The following is a 21,245-nucleotide window of genomic DNA, read 5'->3' on the forward strand; positions in this document are numbered from 1 at the left end:
GGACCCTCAACAGACCATTTTCAGCATTTTGTTGCAATTAAACTCCTCTGGTTTTAGCCCTTAGGCAATTTAGTACCTTTTTACATATGCACATTATGAACTTTTGACCAGGGCCTGGTAGTCATATATTAAAGAGCAGCTTTTGAAAGCAGACTTAACAAGTTCCTCTGAGCATTACAGTCAGAGCCAGTTGTGGAAAAGGCAATTTAACCAACTTGCAGTGAGGCCATTCAGAATCTTACTGATGATCCTAAATATGTCTTTTTTTTTTCCCCTTGTTTCCTCTGGAAGCTGGTAGCGAAAGCTCTCAAAGTGTGTGATTGATCTTTTATTCAGTAGCTAACGAGGGCTGTGATTCTATTAGTGGTCTACAAGGCAAGGGAACAGTGATTTAATGAAGTGTCTAGTGAGCTAGTCATAGATTTATCCTGTTGTCTCTAATTTGCAGTGCCGTTGTGAGTGTAAAAGAAACTGCACTCCCACTGCCATTAGGCAGGTATTTCCTTAGTAAATTGTTGTAAGGTCAGGTGTAGTTATCTTAGAAAAGGCAATGCCTTACCTCCTCAATGTCTCAAGATGACAGCCGCTGTGCTGAGCACTCACTGAAGCAGAAACATGAAGATCAGAGGTCCATCTCCAAATCCCCCTTAGCTGATGCAGGAGCAGATGAACTGCCAAGTAGGACTAATAGAGTCATAATTGGCGATTAGAACTGGAAAGGTGCAATAACATCTTAATACAAACTGGCGTATATTATAGTTACTGTCAGTTGTTGTAAAGTTACATGGTAGCTTGAACTAGTTACATATCCCTTTTTTCATTTCCAAGAAATGAGGCAATGCATCTTAATAGTCACAATGCAACAAAAATACAAAACATCAAAACTGGTATTGCTTTAAAGTGACATTATTATGTCTTTACTTGAGCATGTAACCCTGTCAGTCTTCTTCGGAAATGATGCAGTAACATTTGCCATAACACTATAATTGCAGTAATTTCATAAATATGCTTTGATTTTCACTTCATTAAATGGCAGTGGCTTTTATTCTTATCTACCCGGAAACTCACTGAACTTTTGTTTTATTTGTCTTTGCTAAGATAAGATATTTGGTTTTTTGAGAATTATTATCACACTGCACAATGAAATTATTTGTATCTGAGTTACCCAAAAACAACTGCTTTTAAGGAGAAAAATAAAATCTTGGATTGAATTAAAGTTTGATGATGCATGGAAGCAATTAATTGTGGCATAAATTGCCTGGAATTTAAGTGTTATCTGTTTGTACCAAAATTACTACTAAAGCATGAGGAAGAAAATCTCATACATGTTTTCATCACTAAATTAATAAAGAACAACACAAATCAGATGTGTGGCTTTGGGTTTGTATGGCATTGGCTGATGACAGTGGCATTTCTTAACTTTAATTTCCTGTGATAAAAGATGAGCCATGACTTTAAAAATCTCAGTGTGACTTTTTGATGGAAAGTATATTTATAAGGTATTATTGTCACTTCTTTTTAGTGTATGCACAATGTGCCTCAGGTGGTACTTGACCAGGATTCATCACCAAATTTGATCCACTGGTTGTATCATCATCTGTCATTTGGAGAAGTTAGGGAGAGATGGGAAGAGCAATTGGAAAGGAGGGGATCACTTGAGTGGAAAATACAAAAGTAGACTAAATTTTTTTTTATATGTATTACAATGTTGTCTAAAAGGCCTAGTCAGGATCTGGACCTCTTGTGCTAGGCTCTGTACATAGAAGACAGTCTCTGTTCCAAAGAGACATTACAATGTAATGTCAGACAAATTGCGTGAAAAAGAATTAGACAAAAGGTGGAGTGGGGTGAGGGCAACAGCAATAGGTTCACCCAGTTAGAGTTGAGCTCTATGCACAACTTGATGGTGCAGAATCTATTATGCAGGGTGTGTTTCATAAATATATAAATTAAATATCAGCAATCCCCACTGGCCTCTGTACCTAGCAGTCCGTAGCAGAACTCTGTCAGGCTGAGCAGCAAAACAGAGAGAAGAGAATGGAGAATGTTAATCTCTTGGATTCTATTTGCATTGCTGAAAAACCTGTCGTTGTCTCTCTCTGTGTAGTGGTCAAACCAGAACACCTCACTGTCCGTACAGCTATATTACGGATAGTTGAGTGAATCACAGTTTTTGTTTTTGCAAATTATAAATATTGTCAGTTGGTTGAGCCCTTGAACTTCCTGGAATTTGGCACCAATGGTCTATCATCTAGACTTGCTGTTAAATACATGTCCTCAATTAGTCTTCAGAAAATTTTTAAATGATCAGTGAAAGGATTTAAAATCGTAAACCAACCTTTCTAATTTTCTAATATTGACACTTGTGTCCCATGCAATCTTATTATAGTATTATTTTCTACGGATCTACCATTTCATCAAAAAAGTCTACAATGCGACTATAATTTAAGCCTTTTAGCCCATAGATCATTGCACTGGGAAACTCAGTAAATGGCTTACTGTAGATTAGATGATGTGATTCAGAGCGCATCCAAATCAATAAAAGGCTAGTCTGAACCTAGTAAAGTACTCTGTCAGTCTGATTCTTTTTAGCAAGTAGGTCTGTCATCAGCAATGTGAAAATTTTAGTCTTGCTGCTTATCATGTCAGAAACAGGCCTTGCTTAAACTTCCTACATGGCCTTTTTGAATTCTGGTAAATATATTTTCTTATTCAAAGAAGACCTGTTCTTTAGAAGTCTATTTTCATTAAATCTAAATGAAACAATTTTTGTGTGTGCAAAATGATAAAAATTCCTACCTCAACAGGATACAGTATGCCACCTCCAAGTCCCCATTCAAATCCTGCTTCAGACCGTAGCAAATGAAAACTCTTATCTGTGGGCTCTTCAGTGGTCCATGTGAAATGAGTTAGTGTTCTTTGTCCAGTTCCCTCTGGACAGACGTCCACATTGCAAAAATCACTATCTTGGGGCGGGGAAGCGCTAGTTGAAATCCTCATTGGCAATCTCAGCAAGAGATGGACTAGGCATTGAGTGGTTTTGAAAATGAATGAGTTTGGGGGAGCTATGTTGAGATATTATGACAATTATTTGGACATCAGGAGGCAGATTAAGAAAAAAAATGGTGGTATTACACTCTACCTCTGCACACAGTCCTCTGGGTGCTTTGTTGCTGTGCCTGAATCTCTAAAGACACTCAGGTAAAATGATGATGTGCACACCATAAGAAGATAGGAGGCAGCAGTCCTTGCCCTATTATGCCCCTTTTGGATGGTCTGTGGATCTGCGTAGTGTTCCCAACTCCTTGGTTGACCTTTTCTCCTTGGGCCCATGCAAAGAGCTTTGGTGAGCTAGGCTGCACAGCATGGTGGCTATCATCCTCTGTGGGCTTCCCTAATCTTGAAGGACCACACTTCTTATTCATATTGATTTCATACTTCACCATTCAAATCTGGGGCCTGCTGCAGCCACAGAAGGGGAGGATAAATAGATCCCTTCCATCTCCAATGCTATGAATTTGGTATCCTGAGCAAAAATCTGATTAAGACACTTGGTAATATGCAAATACCCTGTGGAGTAATAAAAGCTTTTCCTAAAATGTAGTGAGTAACTTGGTATTTTTTGCATGCAGTAAAGTCAGATTAATTGTAATTAGTCATAGGCAGATGTTCTAACTGCATCATTTCTTGACCATGCTATTGACCAGTTGTATGTTTGACCATGTTGTTAATAATTTATTCTTTGAAAAAATCTATATGCATTGTAGTCTTTGATCTTGTCATGAATTTCAAAGCCAAGGATTCCGTTTGTCTTTTCTCCCCCCTTTTTAATTTTCAAAGAGAATAGAATAGAAAATCATTTTAAAACTTTTTTTTGCCAGATGACGCCCATCCATGTTAATGAGAGCTGTACATTAGTACTGTAAAATAATAATCGAGGCAAGCCTACTGTACTCTGCAGGTGAAAAGTATTTGAATAGAAGACTTAATGCATCCAGCAGATTAAAACAGAAATTAAAGACTTTAGACTAAGAAGAGATCAAAGGCTGTCTTTCATTGTTCTTTTTCTTGTTTATTGACTTCAAAAAGACTTTTTAGTTTAAGCTGACTTTAATGTCTCATGAATGCTCTTTTGTAAAGTGACTTTGAAAACTCATGGATAATGTCTTCATTAAGTGGAGAAAAATCTTGGTAAAAATATAACTAACATCGCTTTCATTCTAGTAGAAAGAGATAACGCTTTGCTTAATTAAGGTCTGTTTTCCCTCTGTTCTGAATTTTACAAACTTTTTTTTTGTTGAAATTAGTGCTGATAAAAGCTTGAAATGGACATCTCTAAACTGAAACCCTTAGTTTTCTACAGAAGTACAGAAATGTGAGCTCTCTATCTATATTTGTTAATCAGTTAAACAGGCTGTCTTACTCTTTCTTCCAGGCATTTTAAAGAAGAGAATGAAAATACAGCTCTGTAACCGTGCATGCAAATTCTGTTATGTTGATACTTAAGTTTCTAATAAAGTACTTGAGAACTTTAGGTGCAAGTTGTTTATGTAACAGTTTCATACATCTGTAATCAAAGCCTGGCCAGATTTACCCACCAGTGTCCAAATATTTCAGTATCTTTGAACTATATTAATGTATATATTAGTAATGGCGATGCCCTTAGATATTATGGTGATGAGGACCATACAAGTACCTACATAGATTTCCAAATCTATCAAACTATGGTGAATGATTAAGAAAGAGTCTTTCTCGTAAGGAGAGGTGATGAAATCTTTGTGAACCTTTTGTATAATTTCCTCCAACTTGTGGTAGAAAAACTGCAGTTGGAAAAAAAAAATCCCTGAATTTCTTTTTTCCCCACACCCCAAAAAATCCACATACCCCTACATACACTTCCTTAACACCCCCTGACTTACAGTTTTTCAAGCCTTATTTGAGAGAAGGGGAATCTCCTGGGATCTTCAAGGGATGCCAGATAGTTGTTTCCTCTGCTGTGAGTGCTATGTGCCAATGGAGTCTCAAGGACAGAAGGATGTTCTAGGAGACAGACAGGCTGTCTCCCAGGAATCAGTTCTTATCCCTGTTGTCTGAATAAGTGAGAGATGCATCTTCAGTTTGCTTGATTGGTCCCTGGGGTTTCCCTGGTTCTTGAACAATGTAGTCTAGGGCTCTTTACACTGCTTTTCATGTTTAAAATAGATTTTAGTAGTGGGGATAAACTGTTTGATGTGTGGCAGGGGGCCTGCCTGTTCTCCAGAAGGCATTTCCAGGATAAAGGAGAGGCAGTGAGTTTGAGAGGCACTCCCTTCCTTTCTTCCCTCCACGTCCAAAGGAGAAAGTTTTGGGTGAAAAACATGTGGTGAGCCCCTTGATTATTGCTGGACCACCTTGCAGGCTTCTTTTCACAGGTTGCAGAGGTTTTTATGTAAAGAAAAATGTTATGTTTAGGTAAACAATTGGCTTTCCGTTAAAATTTTGTTGAAAAAGGTATGCCTTGTGCTTTCTGTAACTGTGAAAAATGCCTAACCTTGCTAAAGTAGTCAGGGATGTTGTCGTTCTTCAAAACCAATAATGCACTTGGTAGCTCTTGCTTTCAGTCACTGCTAGAGACGTGTTGGCATGATGAAATACTGTTTATAAGTTATATCTGTTCTTAGCATATTTTAACTGTTATGTGTGTCAGAAAGCTTTATGCCCTGATGCAGACTCAGTGACACACTTGCAAAGGAGTCTAGTTTAGCGCTAAATAGATGAACCATAAGATCACCATTGGTGTTGCTTTTGGGAAGCCTTGTCATTGAAATGTCAACATGTATTCAGTTTGTGTATGACTTCGTTTATCTCGTGCCATTTACCTTGCTAGCGTGAGCAGAAACATTCTGAATTTTGCAGCTCTACACAGTAGTTTGTCTTGTACAATATTTTTTCATACATATAGATTTAAAACAAACTGTGCAATATAAACATATTAATGATACAAGTACTTAACTGTTTTATGGATGTAATCTTCGTGCGTGGTTTAGAGGCTCAATTACCTGTTGTTGAAAAGGGGGGAATAAATGTCCCTGAGGGTTTGCATCACAATCTTGTGATTTTTGGCACTCATAGGACAGACAAACGTCTACATCTATGTTCATAATCTGAGTGTCAACAGAAATAGTTTGTTAAAATACTGTAAGCTTATCAGCCTGTCTTTCTGAGTTTGGTGATTTAAAAAGAATATGATAGAGATACCAGCAGTTCATAATTCTTTTATCTGTAGAGTGAACATCTTGCAGGGGAGGCTATTCATCCTTCAGAATCTAATACAATCTTCATTAATTCTGCTATCTTTGTAGGAACATTAAGTACATTTAAGAAAAAAAAGCTAGAATACTGGCTTTTTCATACTTAGGCAAAATAAGGATCTAGACGATGGCACTGGTTTTATATGTGATGCTATTTCTTTATATGTGATGCTGCCTATAAAAAATGAAACAATAAAAAATAGTGTATCCTATGTGTGGCGATTTATGTGTATAATTCTTATTAACACTAATTGGTTCATTTTATTTGTTGTTTTATTTGTATAGTGTCATTGGGTTACATTGCATTTGCATAGTACATACTTGAAGGTGTGGGCAAAGTTCCTGACCATAAGACAATTAATCAAAATGTGAACAAAAGAAAGGGAAAAGGGAGCATCTTGAAAGCAAGACAACTAAGCTGTTATGCTTGGCATTAATCGTCTTAGTTCCAATTTTTTTTTGCTTTTTAATTTTCTTTTAATTATTATTGTTTATGTTGTACTGTGAACTAGATTGGGACTAAGTCCTAGGGTGTGTGGAACATCAAAGTTGGGACCTGAGGATGCTCATCACTTTGCAGGATTGGGCCCATACCCATTAGGAAGATGTGGGCAGTTACATACACAGAGAAAAATCCCCTGCAACTTACTTCTTCACAAATACAAATTATGCTTTCCTTTACACCACGCTGACTCTGGATTTACAATAGTATAAATGAGAGCCGACTGGGGCCTGGAATAAGCCCTACTGTAAGCAAGTAATACTGAGCTCCCTGGAAGTTATGCCCTCTTATTCTGGGCCTGATTTTCCCCCTGGCCTTGTTGGTAATGTCTACCTCAGGGGAAGCATAAGTTAAAGCATGTGGGTTATATATCATGCTATTGATTTGCCAGCACAACTCTCCATTACAATTAATGGGGAGTTGTAATGACCAACTGGGAGCATGATATGTTTGTGAGGGAACTGCTTTACCTTATTTGTTTGCTGTTGGCCAAATGTACCACTTCCGGACACTTTCTCCCTAAAATGCCTTTGTTTTGTTCAGCTGCTCTCTCTTGTCCTGCTACCACTTCCCCTTCCAAGTTAGATGCATTTTTCACATCTGCAAAATGGCGCCATATTGGTGGAAGTTACTCTACTGTGACATTTCAAAATATTTCAGAACATTTCAAAGTCTACAATCATGTTTCCTTAGAGAAGGTGAAAGGGACATCCAGCCTCTACTCCCTCTATGAATGTCACTAGTATGATATGGTAGCAGGGCACTGATAGTTAGATGGTTGAATGAAGTTAGACAGTTAGTATCCTCCCCTTGTGCTGAAGCTTGTGAGTTACACAGTGTAAAGAATCTGTATCCTAGGTAAGAAAGATGGCTAAAATTTCACCTAGACATGGCATCCCATGCATGACAGTGCAACTAGTTCCTGTCATACTCTGTTCTCTCCAGAGACCTACATTATAACACTGCATCCATTTACGTCAGTTGTATTAATTACATGTAATGTAGTTATGAGCTAAGGTACTGTGGCCTTGTTATAAAGGAGAGAGGGTGAGTGTCGTAATGAGACTTGAGCACAATTGATCTATGACTTGGATACAAGAGATTCTTAAGGGAGTTTGCTGATTTATGTAGAAGACAGATGTCTGTGGCCATTAGGAAACACCAGTTATTACTACCTATCAATCTCATGTTAAACCTATGCAACAAAACCTTGTATAATAGTTCTCTAATCTGTTAAATTAGGAGTTAATGAATTTAAAATGTTATTGAGCAGGAAAATGCATCTTTGTAAAGTAGACAATATCAGAAGCACAATATACACTAGTCAACAATATACAGTGGAGCCTTCAAAACACTGAAATAATAAATCAATACATTAAGGAATGCTGTATATGATATTTTTTCATAACCCTTTTGTTGTTGTCAATATTGCTTCTTTTGGACAGTAAACATCTACCTGAATATAAGTGTTGTTAAATTAATAGAGATTTTAGTGCAGAGATCAAACCCCAAAGTAATAAAAACATATTATTCCTTTAGAATTAAAGCCTGCACATTCATTTTTAGAATAGTCCTAAATTTTTGTGTAATTTTAATTTGGATTCTGGCCTTTCTCTTACCTGGCCTCAATGTCTTAATTTGCATTTTTTGTAAAGTTCAAATATTATTTATTCACCAATGCAAGTAAATCTAAAAATCAGGATCTCTAGATGTGCCCGAAGAAAGCAATTGTACAGTATGTGTCTCCAAGATATGACTGCTACTTTTAGGAGACCTTAAATACAGTATCAGTTACATTCTTCTTCACCGTGGGGAAACGTTCCCCACCACTCCATCTCTAAAAAGAAAAAAATATTTTGAGAGGGGAAAAATCAAGGACACTGTTTCTTTGAACATTTTATGTCTCAGCATCTTACTTTCTACATGTACTATATATGCATTTTTCTTTGCAGTTATTAAATGAAAGTGGGGAACAGAACAGAAGGGATTTTCAAAAATTTCAGGAGCACCTAAATATACAACAAACAGAAAATACTATTGAGGTGACTGTGTGTCAGGATAGCACTTTTTCCACACCACCTGCTGCAATTAAAAATGAAATCACCAAGCAGCCAGTACAAACTTCATCAGCCAGCTGATATCATAATTAATTACTATAGAGTCTCTATTATTGTGTACTTCCAAGGCATCAAGTGGAAAGCTGTCGTAGTGCTTTAAATAATGAAAAAGTTTCAGGCCTTGATAAATGGCTCAGTTGGATGCAGTTTAGAAAGTTAAGAGCATATGCTTCTGTCATTAAAAACTAAGGACCCTTGTTACCCTTGCTATAAATTTTCAGATTCATCTGAAACTCTTTGATCCCTTCATGTACTTAAACTGTGTTGTTTAAAATGGAAAGGTGTTGGAAAATATGGTGTGCATGAACAACTCGTTTAGTAGGGAAAGAACAATGAAAATAAAAGCTGCTGTTCATTAACATGTTTCTTACTCATCTAAAACAAGTAGCATTTGTCCATATAATCTTGTCTTGCAGTGAGAATAGGTAAATATTTTTCTTTTAAGAAATAATCTGAGTCCAATAAAGTAAGATATTTAAGACAATGTTTGCAGTGAGATTTCAAAGAATTAATAGGAAGAAAGTGAAATGACAACAAAGATATATTCTTTTCATATTTGAGGTGGGTCTCAATTTAAAAAAAATACTCTAATTTGTTTTACAGATATGTAGATTGGAATAATGTTGCAGAAATTTCTGACATTGACGTTTTTCAAACTTACATTAAGAATACTTTTACTGTATAGGTGCTCATCATTTCCTATTCTTAAATTTACTCTCCCAAAGCGCATAACTTTGTTGTTGAAGTTTTTGTGTTTTTAACTGAAAACTGATCATCATTTAGCTTTTAAGATCACTGTTGATTATACCCTCCTATAATTTGGTTGCTTTCATAGCTGTAGGAAGAACTTTTGAAATGCATTGTTTGGCAGAACGTATTACAGAGAGAGAAGGAATTTTATCTAATCCAGTTCCCTCTCAATTGTTGTTTTGCTATTTTTCATGGACAGAAGTTGTATTCCAGTACCATTCCTCAACACCCTGCTATCCCTTGCAAAAGGAATATTTGTCCTGGGGGCGCTGAATTAAAATAATGAACTAATACATATTTTGTTAGGTACTGATTGGCTGTTTTAGATTCCCTTTCTTATGTAAGAAAAACAAAACCTTCTTCCATCCTATCAAACAAACACCTAGAATACTATGAAAACTATTTTTTTTTTTGGTGGGCGGAGGGGACCAAAGGGTTTACTGTGCATTTCATTATTATTATCATTATTTGTAATGTAGAAGCATCTATAGCCCCCAACCCCATTGTGCCTTAGCATCCTGCAAGCATGTAATAAAGAAATGGCCCCAGCCCAAAAGAGCTTACAATCAATGAGAAAAATGTATAGTTAACTAACTGGATTATGAACTGGAAAGACCATTGAATGTGTCTGTTAAAACAGATGTTGTGAATATTCTACTTTTGCAAATAGAAAAGTCTTCTCTTTACTCCCCAAGTTGTCGTATGGAGAGTCATGTTGTGATAGCAACTTTAGCAGCTTGTACTAAGACTGAGTCCCTGGGATTCTTAATATTTGATAGCTCTCATTGTTTCACTTTGTTATCTTGAAAAAGGAATGATTGAGTGACCACTTTTTGTTACCCTCGGTACACTTACAAACCTTCTGTAATGGGATACATTGAGGCAAACCAAGCACTGATGTAATGTGCCCAACTCCATTAATTTCAAAGGTGCTGCACCTGCTCACATGAGTAGTGAATTTGCGATAGGTGATGAATATTAACCAGGAAGTTTGGACTTTCACATAATGGTCCTATATCACTGCAGCTTCTTGGCAAATTAGATTAAACCTGAAGGACACAGGGCTTGATCCATTTTAATTCATGATGTGTGAAAGTTGCACTTCAGACAGAGCTGTAGGCTAATTGCTTCTGCAGTTGAAGACTTCAAGAAGTTATCAACAGAAATATTTGTCTCAGAATGCCAAGTAGCTGCAAGACAATAGGCCAGGGAGTGCAATAGCAAAGATCTACGTAGAAAAAGGTTTTTCATGTAACTGTTCAAAATATTGTCAGATTGTGCCATTAGATGCCTAGGATTTTGTTTCATATTTCAGAATTTGTGTGGTAATTGAATACATATATCCATTGTACACAATCTTGAATTACTATATGATTATCTTGAGCACTCAAAAGTATAAAAACCCTTGAAAGTAAAATTCAGGCATAGATATTCCATAGCAGGTCTTACAATCTAAATATTGCTCTTAGCCTAATCGAAGCAGCAAGAGTAGTCACAGCAGTTGATGGACTATTTTTCAAATTGATTTAAAAAATGTATTTAAGGGGATGATCGTCTACTCTAGATTACCTATTGATTTTTAATATGAAAAGCTCATTATATAAGCAGTAACTGCATATAAAAACCTAGCAAACCTTTGCATAAATCCTTTAATTGAATTTCCAGAGCCTGTGGTTCTACTTTTTTTTAATTAAATCTATTTCTTTTTTTTAAGTGTTACTGTATAATTTGCATGCTGTGAAGTGGCCCTGTCCCAGATAAAGTGCCATTGATCCTTATTAAACCTCACCTCTGGGCTTGCTCAAAACTAACTGGAAAAATTAAAGTGTTCATGCTGCAATGCACTTATTGCTTGATAGGATTATGGAAAAATAATAAAACTAATTTCCAAGAGAGAATTTATAATGCAAGATTTTATTTTTTCAATTTGATAATTAATAGCAAAATCATATCCTAAATATAAATCATATTCTAGCCTACAAACTGCAATGGTAATTAGGAAAGATATTATATACTTGATGTAAAACCATCATGTTGTATGAAGATAATCCTTTGGTATTTTAATTTTTTAATTGTAGGTTGAAATGAGGATGGATTCAGTAAAACAGATTAGAGATTTGAACTGAAAAATCTGTATCTACAGTATCTTATATTAGTAGTGATTTCCATTTTACTACTTCAGAGTTTAAAATATGAAAAAATGATATTCTGTAAATATTTCTGCTAACAATTTATGTATTAGAATTATCATGGGAAGGAAAAATATAAAAGATGCAATAGGTTTTTCTGTTTTTTATAATACCTAACATTTGTTACTTTAAAAGCAATAAAATCCTTTAAAGAAATATTCATCATCAATAAGAACACAAAATATGGAATGTATTAACAGAGTTATAAAAATGTTCGTAGAATGGCTCAAAATGAAAAACACAGCCAGTTATGTATGGTTTAAAGTGTAATCACTTTTGCGGTTGCATGAAGATATAAATGATAAACACAAGTAGTAGCATTTTTAGTAAAGGCTGTTGCAAAAATACTGTATTTATGACCTATTCCATTCTTTTTATAGCTCATTAATGTAGAAAACAAAGTGTATCCAGCTTTTTAGACAGTTTAAAATTCCCTTAAATGATATTTTTAAATGGAAATATTGAGCTCATTTTGTAAGCTTCTTTATGCAGACACATGCTGTATTGAAAGGGAATTCAAACTGGATTTCCAATACTGTACGAGTTATGACCGGGAGCGTTCCAAATCTGTAGGGAAAAAATATGGAGATGCTTTTCCATTTTCTGCAAATAGAACTGCCAAATCCACCACTTTTGAAAGGTGGTGAATTGCATGTGTTAGCCAGTAATATATTTGGTGAAACTAGAGTAGAATCATCATTTGCGCAGACTCACTCCTCAGTTAAAGTACTTTTTTTTTTTTTTTAAAGAACTTTTTATCTATAGAAGGATAATTAGTTTAACTGGATTTCCAGTTTGCTCAGTTTACACTGAAAGAGTTTGAATTCCACCTTGCTAACAGTGAATCTGACTTTTCTAGAACTCGATTTCACTGATTTATCTCGTATATTTACTTTAAGACTCCTGTATAAACTTTAAAAACAATCACTTCTGTCTGAAAATGTTTTGCCTACTATTGTTACACGCAACACCCAAAATGATTATAACTGAAGCAGAGGAAAGGGAAAAAACAAAACAAAACAAAAAAACCCCTTTGTGTCTTTACTGTGTGTATAGTCAGTTTCCGCTGCAGTCAGTCACTCTGATTAGGATGAACAGATGTCCCAATTTTATAGAGACAGTCCCGATATTTGGGACTTTCTTTTATATAAGCTCCTATTACCCCCCACCCCCATTCCAATTTTTCACACTTGCTGTCTGGTCGCTCTACTCCTGATCCTGCAGTAAACTTCCTGAGGGAATACCTCTGTGGTCATTTGGAACTCCATTGGCATCCATAGGGCTCCCTTTGGACACAGGGATCAGTTTCTTCCCTCGTTTGTCTGAGTCTTTCTCACAGCTACAAAGGAGAGAGGAACGCTTAGAAAATAAGAACATGTGGCTGTAAAACCACACAAATTGGCAGTTGTTTCTTGCAACTACTTTGAAAAGACATAAAAACAATGATAGATTTAAGATTTTAGAGAATATAGCCACATTTCTGAAGGGCTAAACTCTGCAAAATATGTTGATTTGGATAGTTCTTTTTAATGACAGTAGACATCTACAATGTGCAAAAAGTATACAAAATCATTTAGATAACTGTTGTTAATGGCCAAAATGTACTAGCATAGAAGACCTCTCCACACATGGATCTCCACTACTGCACATCAAATTGGGTGTTCAGGTCCCTCCATGGCCCTCCAACCCCACTCCCAGAATCCTATGAATATCACACAACGTAGTTTGAGGTCTGTGCTTGGTGGTGACGGGGTGGGGAGAGAGAACGTGGACTGGGGATGGATTAGGTAGGTCTGGGAAAGGAAGTGTGTTGTTCCCCCTTGAGTCTCGTGGAAGTTCCCTGGAAAAGCTAATACAGCCCTAATTTTATTAATGATTGTTCTCTCACTCCAGGATCCCTGGAAGTTGCTATACTCAGTGGAAGTTGCTTGTAGCATGGCTTCAGGAGAGTTGTATGTCCAGGGAGGGGAAGGTACTGGTGGGTGGGGGTTATAGCTGAACTTTGGTACCTGACCCAAAGAGCTTATAGAGTATTATAATTACTAATAATACATTTTCTACCAGTTGCAACCAAAACTTGCTAGGCGCAGTACAAAGGAAAGCATGATCTCTACCTAGTGAGTTTATAGTATCAAAATATTTATAGATCTGTAGTAGAGGAAAGGGTTACAAGGAATATGGTAAAGGTGGTGACTGGCCAAGTCTTGATGTATTTTTGATAATACTTTTTTTCCCATTAGATTGTTCCCAAGTGGCATCTAAGCCTTGTTATAGTTAGTTAACTAATATAGTACTCCCAACCACAAGTATTAAAAAAAAATCATGAGATTGGCCTAAGACCATGAATTAAAAAAAAATGTGTGTTGGATTTCTTTTTCTTTTTGGTTACTGAGCCTTAAGGGTGCACTATGGTCACTATTTCAAGCTTTTCTCCTGCAACCACGACACTTAAATAAAAACCAGAGATTTTGACATAATCACATGCTTCTTGAAGCTCAGGCTGTAAGAAAAACACCTAATATAATGAAAAAATTATGAGGGTTGGCAACACAGGAGTCAGGGAAAAAGTAAATTTTGGGAGAAAGGTCTCAACATAGACAGGTTAGTGGCCTTGTGGAACAGATCAGGGATGGAGCAGGATGGAAGGAAAATGCAGAGATAGTTGTAGGAGATGTGGACAAACTGTGTTGAGGCTGGCATTGTTGGCAGAGGTGGTTGATATGGCATCGAAATTCATTTTCCCTATTCTTGTTTAAAATGACTCTCTGCCTGCAGGACACATGGAGTCTTAAGGCTCTGGGTCTGTGAATACTGATCACTTTATCTGTGGTACTGAGCTCCTGTGGATATCACTAGTAGTTGAGAGTGCTCAGAAACCTACAAGATGAGACTGCTTAGATGAATAATTGAATGGCTCTTAAGAAATATGGGAACACAAGTGTTTCCACTGGCATTTGCTCAAAAAAGTTGGATTCCCATAATGAAGCATTCAAGCTCTTGAAGATTTTCCATGAAATCTCCCTGAGCCCATTCTGTTTAATAAAGCTAATTCTGAGTGACCCTTCTTGTATCATGAAATAGTATTACAGTATGGGCCTGATTCTGAAATCCTTACTCACTCAAGCAGTCCTTATTTACACAAGTTGCCCTGTTGACATCAGTGGGCCCACTCACACAAGTAAATATTGAGTAAGGGTGGCCAGATTGACGCTTTTAATAGCAATAGATTAGGTAATGTAAATAAACCACTGGTGAATTTCCACGAAGCTGAGGGAGAAATCCCCTGCACGTTTTTATTTTTGCTGGCAACTAGATAAGAAACAAGTAATGAACCCAAAGTATTCCAAATGTTTGTTTGCACGGCTTTGTAAGGTGCATATGAGGGTGATTTGTCTATTATTTCATTCTCTTTTTTTCTTTTTTCTGCATCCAGTACTTTTCCAGAGGATTATTACTTTGAGCTGGTATTACAAATAGGATATTAAAATTATGGAAACTCAGGATATTGCTCTTTGAAATTTACTTCGGTTTTATTTAAAGTTAAATACATGTGATCTAAAACAATACCTTGAAAAGGAATATTTTAAGATTCATTCCTATGTCAGTGGATTTGCTGTAGTTTCCTAATGGTCTTTAGTGGAGGAAGTAAGTGACACTGATCAGTGTAGGTGGACAGTAAGATTTATAATGTATTTGTGCTAGCTGATTGCCAACAGAACTGGCCTTTCCCAGTGGTGCTGTATGCGTACTTGGAAAATCAATAGGGATTAACCTGTGACCCTCCTCACATACTTATACTGTGGTCTGCATTGCTTACCAATATTTCATCTGTTTCACTTAAATGCTGTTACTTATTCAATAATGTGTGGCTCTTCTTGCAAGCTACTAATTAATTTTTAAAATGCAGTATCACTTGAAACTGAGATAAAACACACCTTTAGCATCAGGATGGTGGAGGACTCTTGGTTTATTTAGTACATTCATTTTAATTAAAAATCCTACTTTGAAGGACTAAAGTTATGCGTTGAGATAAAAAATATGCACTAAATGAAGTGCAGAGACCTTTTCATGGCAGTTACCAATGTAGAATTGCCTGTTTTACCTAGTTTCTTACAGTAGAGTGTAACCAAATGTCCCAGTTTGCAGCAGACAGATGTATATGTATATATGTTGTTGTATTTTATTTTATTTAGATAATAGCTGTTGTTTTAAAGAAGTGTTTTTATTGGATAGATACTCAGATCAGGAGTAGGTTTCCAATATTGTGTTGTTACAGATAGCTAATTTAAGCACCGCTCTTTCAAACACTCACACATATGCTTAACTTTATGCAGATGGATAATCCCATTGATTTCAAACATAAACGTTTGCTCTATTGAGGCCTAAAACATTTCCATCACTTTCAACTGTCAACTAAGAAAGCACATTCCTTCTGAAAATGATATGCCTACTGTCATCACAAATAACACATAGGGTTTCTACAACTGGAATAGTTAATGAAAAATAAAATATGTTTTCTCCTTATTTAATTTGTATTTTTGATAATACTTTGTTTAGTCTGTTCAACGGTTTCCTCTGTGTAATCAATTTCTCTCGCTGAAAAGACCATTATAAACATCAATCAGGGATCAGAAATACATTTTAAAAATGTATTTTACATAATACATATATTGAATCCAAGACACATTATGGAGAGGTTGGGAAGCTGGAATTTTTTTATTAAAGTACCAAACAGTTTAAAAGGAAAATATGATAATGTCCCTTAAATAATTAAAATTTAAAAACTACAGTCCTTTAAGTAGGATACATTTCTTGTATTTCAGTTATATTTTGCCAAAATCTAAACATATTAACCTAACAAAATTATTTTTGATGTGGCAATCTTTCTCTATATAGGAACACTTTTAAAATTCACAGTTTATTATGAAAGCATACCTGTTCCCCAGAGTTTACTTACAGTTTGCTATTGATTTGGTAGCTGGTATTTGAATTGGTTGATGTACTCAGTAACTTGTTTAAGATATTCGACCTGAACTATTAGTTTAAATAATGTATTCATAAATTGATTAATCATTACAGTAAGTTATTAGCTGCATTTATATCTATGTACTATCCGCAATTGACTCCTAGTCTAATAATCACACATACTTAAACAGAAGTTCAGTTTTAAATTACAGTATAATTGCAGTGCTCAAAATAGTATGTTTACAGGGAAGGAAAGCTAATGTATTGGCTTTTGGAGAAAGTTTTATAATGTGGGTAGTGAGCATTACTGTGCTTATTTAATTAGCAAAACATGAGTCGCAAATGCAGATGTAGATTTTTACTCAGTGCACATGTGCAACTTCCGCCTATATTAATAAGGCTAACGGTGTAAGCACATTCTGCCTTGTGGGAGGCAGAGGATGAAAGAAAGAAAAAGAGCGAAAGGGAACAGAGGAAAGAGAGAGGATGCAGGATCCCCAGAGCAGGATTGGTGTCAGGAAAGGGGAACGAGGAAGATGTCACCTAATACTGAAGCTCCCTTGGGCAGCAGGCACTAGCCTGCTACAGGGCGCAGAGCTGTGTATGCCTGTGCAGGCTAGGAGGGACCTAGCCAACTGGCAGGAGTGGCTGGGGAAGCTGTTGGTTTTGGTGCAGTGCCTGAAGAGTGCTGGGGATCTGCTGACAGAGCAGTGGGGTACCTGGTGTTGCTGGGTACCTGCTGTCAGAATGCTGGGGTGTGACTGGGTGTTGAATTGGCTGATGGTAATTGCTGAGGTACTGTAGCGGGGTTGGAGGCTGTGTGTGTAAGAGCTGGATGGGTGGGTACCAGGCTGGGTTGGTGGGGGAGCTACTGGGGGGGGATTTCTGATCACGAGCTGAATGGGCGGGAGAGCCTGAGGCCAGTATAATGCTCTTCACCCTATGATCTCACCAACTGCTGCCACTTCTCCTTGTCGCTCCTGCCTGGCTCTGATTCAGCAGGGTGAATCTCCAGAGGGGGTACAGAAAGGCTGCCTGACAACCCTGTACAGCAGCAGCCCTCAGTGCCAGGAAGAGCAACTGGAGGTAGTTCTTGTAACCCTGATACGTATTTGTTTTATAAATAAATATTTATCAAATGCTGCTGCCTCTTTCCCCTTCTGTACCTGCAAGAGATTGGTCTGAATTACATCCCCTCTAAACAGAGCTTTAAATCTTTAACAGTGCCTGATTTGACATCATGCTTTTAAAAAGTCTCTGTCTCAATCATAATAGTTGATATATAGCTTGGGGAAAGTCCTTTTAAATTTAGTCCTTCAGACTTTTATGAGTAAAAATAAAGGTTTTGATATTCATTTAACAGGTTTGCACAATATTTTATTATATATTGGGAACAAAATATGTTGATTGTGTTGTTGCACAGTGCAGAATCCCAGCCACTGGGATTTCCATAACAAACGACCCAACCAGCTCCTACTGAAGGCAGTGTGAGTCTGTCCATTGACCTAAATAGGAATTGGATCACACCCTAAAGTTTCTGAGTTTTGATTAAACAAAGAAATAGTCTCCAAGGAGTGTATGTACGTCACCGGGGAAGGGAGGGAGGAGAGACTACGAACACACACATGTAACCAGCTGGGCAACTTCTCTGCCTAGAAGATAGTTTTAAATATATTTCACTTTGAATTGACCTCAAGTGTTTCAAGCATATGGGAACACAGTATACATATATACTGCACCTTACCTCCGGCATATACTTTTGAGAACTAATGAACCCCTTTAGTAAGCATATGCAAAGCACACATCTAACCCATTTCAGTTTATTTTCTGCATAAACCATTGACATGCATCAGACTCTTGCACTTCATAATACAGTAACTAGTGGAACTTTTTTCATATTTTGTTTGAAAGCCATTTTGTTTCACCACATGCTTTTTCTGCTTCATAAATTCTACTTTAAAACATTCAACAACCTGCTAAATTAATATATACTGTGTTCTTTCTCTAATGAGTAGGGGAACTTGTCTCACAGCAGTGCATTTGTTCAGCTCTGTTTTGAAAAAGTGCTGCCTGCCGTGTGAAGGACATCTGCTCACAAATGAATGATTGTGCTTTTGATTCGGAGCAGCACCTTCACTTTAAATGCTGGCTGCAGATGAAAGGAACAGATTGCTGTGGTACCGCTTTTGTGAGGATTCCTCTACCCAGCATGTGGCTTCATACATTATTGAGAGCAAATCCACTTTATACTACCACTCCTCACTGCACTTATTTTGCCAACCTTATTCAGAATGTCAGCAGGGGTCACTTTTCTACAAAGGAATAAAAGGCCAGTTAGGAAGATTAAGCAGATAAATTATTTACAGTGTTTAATTATCATTGTACAGGTTTATTAAACTTCGTGGTTACCTAGAAACCTAAGCAGCTGCTAAGAAGAGTCCACTAAAGTTGAATAAAAATGTTTTGTGTAAAATGAAATCCTTTTATGTGTGCTGTGTTAATATAAATGTTCAGATTTTTTTGGTTAAGTGCCAAATTTGACTTGCATTTGATGTTGTTGGTTTTTTTTCTTTTTTATAATCCATTCCTAGCTCAGCTTATTTTGGTAGGAGATCCCAAAGAATGTTCTGCTGAGTTGACTAGAATCCTGGTATACTACTAAGTGTCCTAGACAGCAAGCAGACCTAAAAGATATGCTTGGGAAATCTCAGAAGGCTCTGTTTCAGTGATATTAAGGACAACTGTGTTTTGCCAGAAGCTATAACTAGATGATTTTGTAGCAACAAGATTGGAACACCAAAATATGTTCTACAATTTTCTTTATTATTTATACTAGATAAATAATTTACTTTGTTTCTTCTTCATAGCAATTGACTTAGGTTCTACTGAATCACAGAAGTGAGGATTCTATTATTGAAAGTGCAAGTGTTGGTGTGGACTGTCCTCTAGGAACTGCTTCCACATCTCTGTATGCTATCGTAATATAAACTAATGAGATCCATTAAAGATCTGCCCACGTAGTTGAAGGGAACCACCTATTAATCTGTCATCTTTGAATACAATGAGAAAATTAAGACCATCAAGCAACCGTGAATTTGAAAATGAAAAAGGCAGTACCAACCTATTATATTCTAAGGATGAGTGCCAAATAGGCAGAAATTGACTTAAAGTACTAGTTTAAAAAAATCCTGTTAAATACAATGAAATGAAATAACCAATAATATACCAATATAAAGGGTGAAATCCTGACCTCATTGAAGCAGTGGAAGTTTTGCCATTGACTTTTGCCATTGACTGAACCAAAAGTTTGCACCCTTTGCAAAGCTGCTAGTTAAACAGAATCCTAAATTTCACAACAAAATAACCCTGACTAGAACTGTGTTTTTAATTTAGCTCTTTCTATCCCCCATGGGAACAATAGCCACTTATTTACTATCTAAATACTGGACTATCATTAAAATTAATCAATAGACTGTGTGGCAAGGAGGTATTTTTATCTTACCGTGGCATTATATTTGGCTAATTATACAATCTATCTGGTTATTTATTTTTCTCCCGTTAAAGCAACCAAATCCTTGAAGAATTATTGTCACTTGTAATCCCCAGCAATAGGAAGTGTTTGTATATAGCACTGTATTCCCCAGTCATTCCAGCTCTCAGTTCAAATTTTCAGAGAATTGGGGGCATACATAGTTGGGGGAGTTAGTGCAGCTGGTTTTGAAGCCTGCATGAAAGAGAGTCTGTTTAGCCAGCTCCCTGCTGGACACCTAGCATGGCACCTCTTTTATTATGAAGTTTAGGAACTGTGGAGAACTAGAATTGGAGTCCCAATGGTCTTAGGAGTTCACAGAGCTCAGCTTAACAAAAGCCTGATTCAGAGCCCATTGGAAGCCAGTGAGAGCCTTTCCATATACTTCAGTAGGTATTGGATGTTTGGACCCAAGACCTCTTAAACTCTTCAGGGTGAATCTCTGGTTTTCTGGAGGTCCTAACCTCTGTAGGTCTGGTCATTTTGTACAGTTTAGTCCTTGCAGAGTTTCAGTCAAATCTCAGGTGGGCATATCAGACTTTGGAATGACTGAGAATTTGACTAATCAGAAACATCACTAGCAACTAAAACTTGACTTCCAATAAAATGATTGATTTTGGATGGAATACTTGACTTGCAATGTATTCAAATTTATCTGTTGAATGATTTCTTGGAATAATCTTTGGTCTGTATTTTACTTATGAGAAATTTGTCATAAAGATCGGATATCCAAAATTCTGGCTGTTTTTGGTTAATTTTGATTGGACACTTAGCTCACATGATATTTCTGTTTCCTGACTGGATGAGGCCAACTTTTAAAATCAAATATTTGGTGTGAATACTCATGTTTACATGTCCAGCATTTGATTTAGGGGAACATTAATATATTTGCATAAAATTTAA

General features: G+C 36.6%; 1 protein-coding gene across 6 annotated transcripts in view; it reads left to right on the forward strand.

Moving 5' to 3' along the window:
- The window catches only part of WWOX (WW domain containing oxidoreductase), a 672,980-nt gene that overhangs the window by 210,350 nt on the left and 441,385 nt on the right, over positions 1 to 21,245 (forward strand). The window contains exon 9 of one of the 6 annotated variants that reach the window (XM_030582115.1): positions 4,436 to 4,510. The exons of the other annotated variants lie outside the window; for them this stretch is intronic. Within the exon in view, the coding sequence (XP_030437975.1) occupies positions 4,436 to 4,444 (9 nt within the window). The 3' untranslated portion in view covers positions 4,445 to 4,510. Of the gene's footprint in view, positions 1 to 4,435; positions 4,511 to 21,245 lie in introns of those variants that run through there. 6 annotated transcript variants of the gene reach the window in all.

Source organism: Gopherus evgoodei, chromosome 12 (genome assembly GCF_007399415.2).
Source record: "Gopherus evgoodei ecotype Sinaloan lineage chromosome 12, rGopEvg1_v1.p, whole genome shotgun sequence".
NCBI classification, from domain to species: Eukaryota; Metazoa; Chordata; order Testudines; family Testudinidae; genus Gopherus; species Gopherus evgoodei.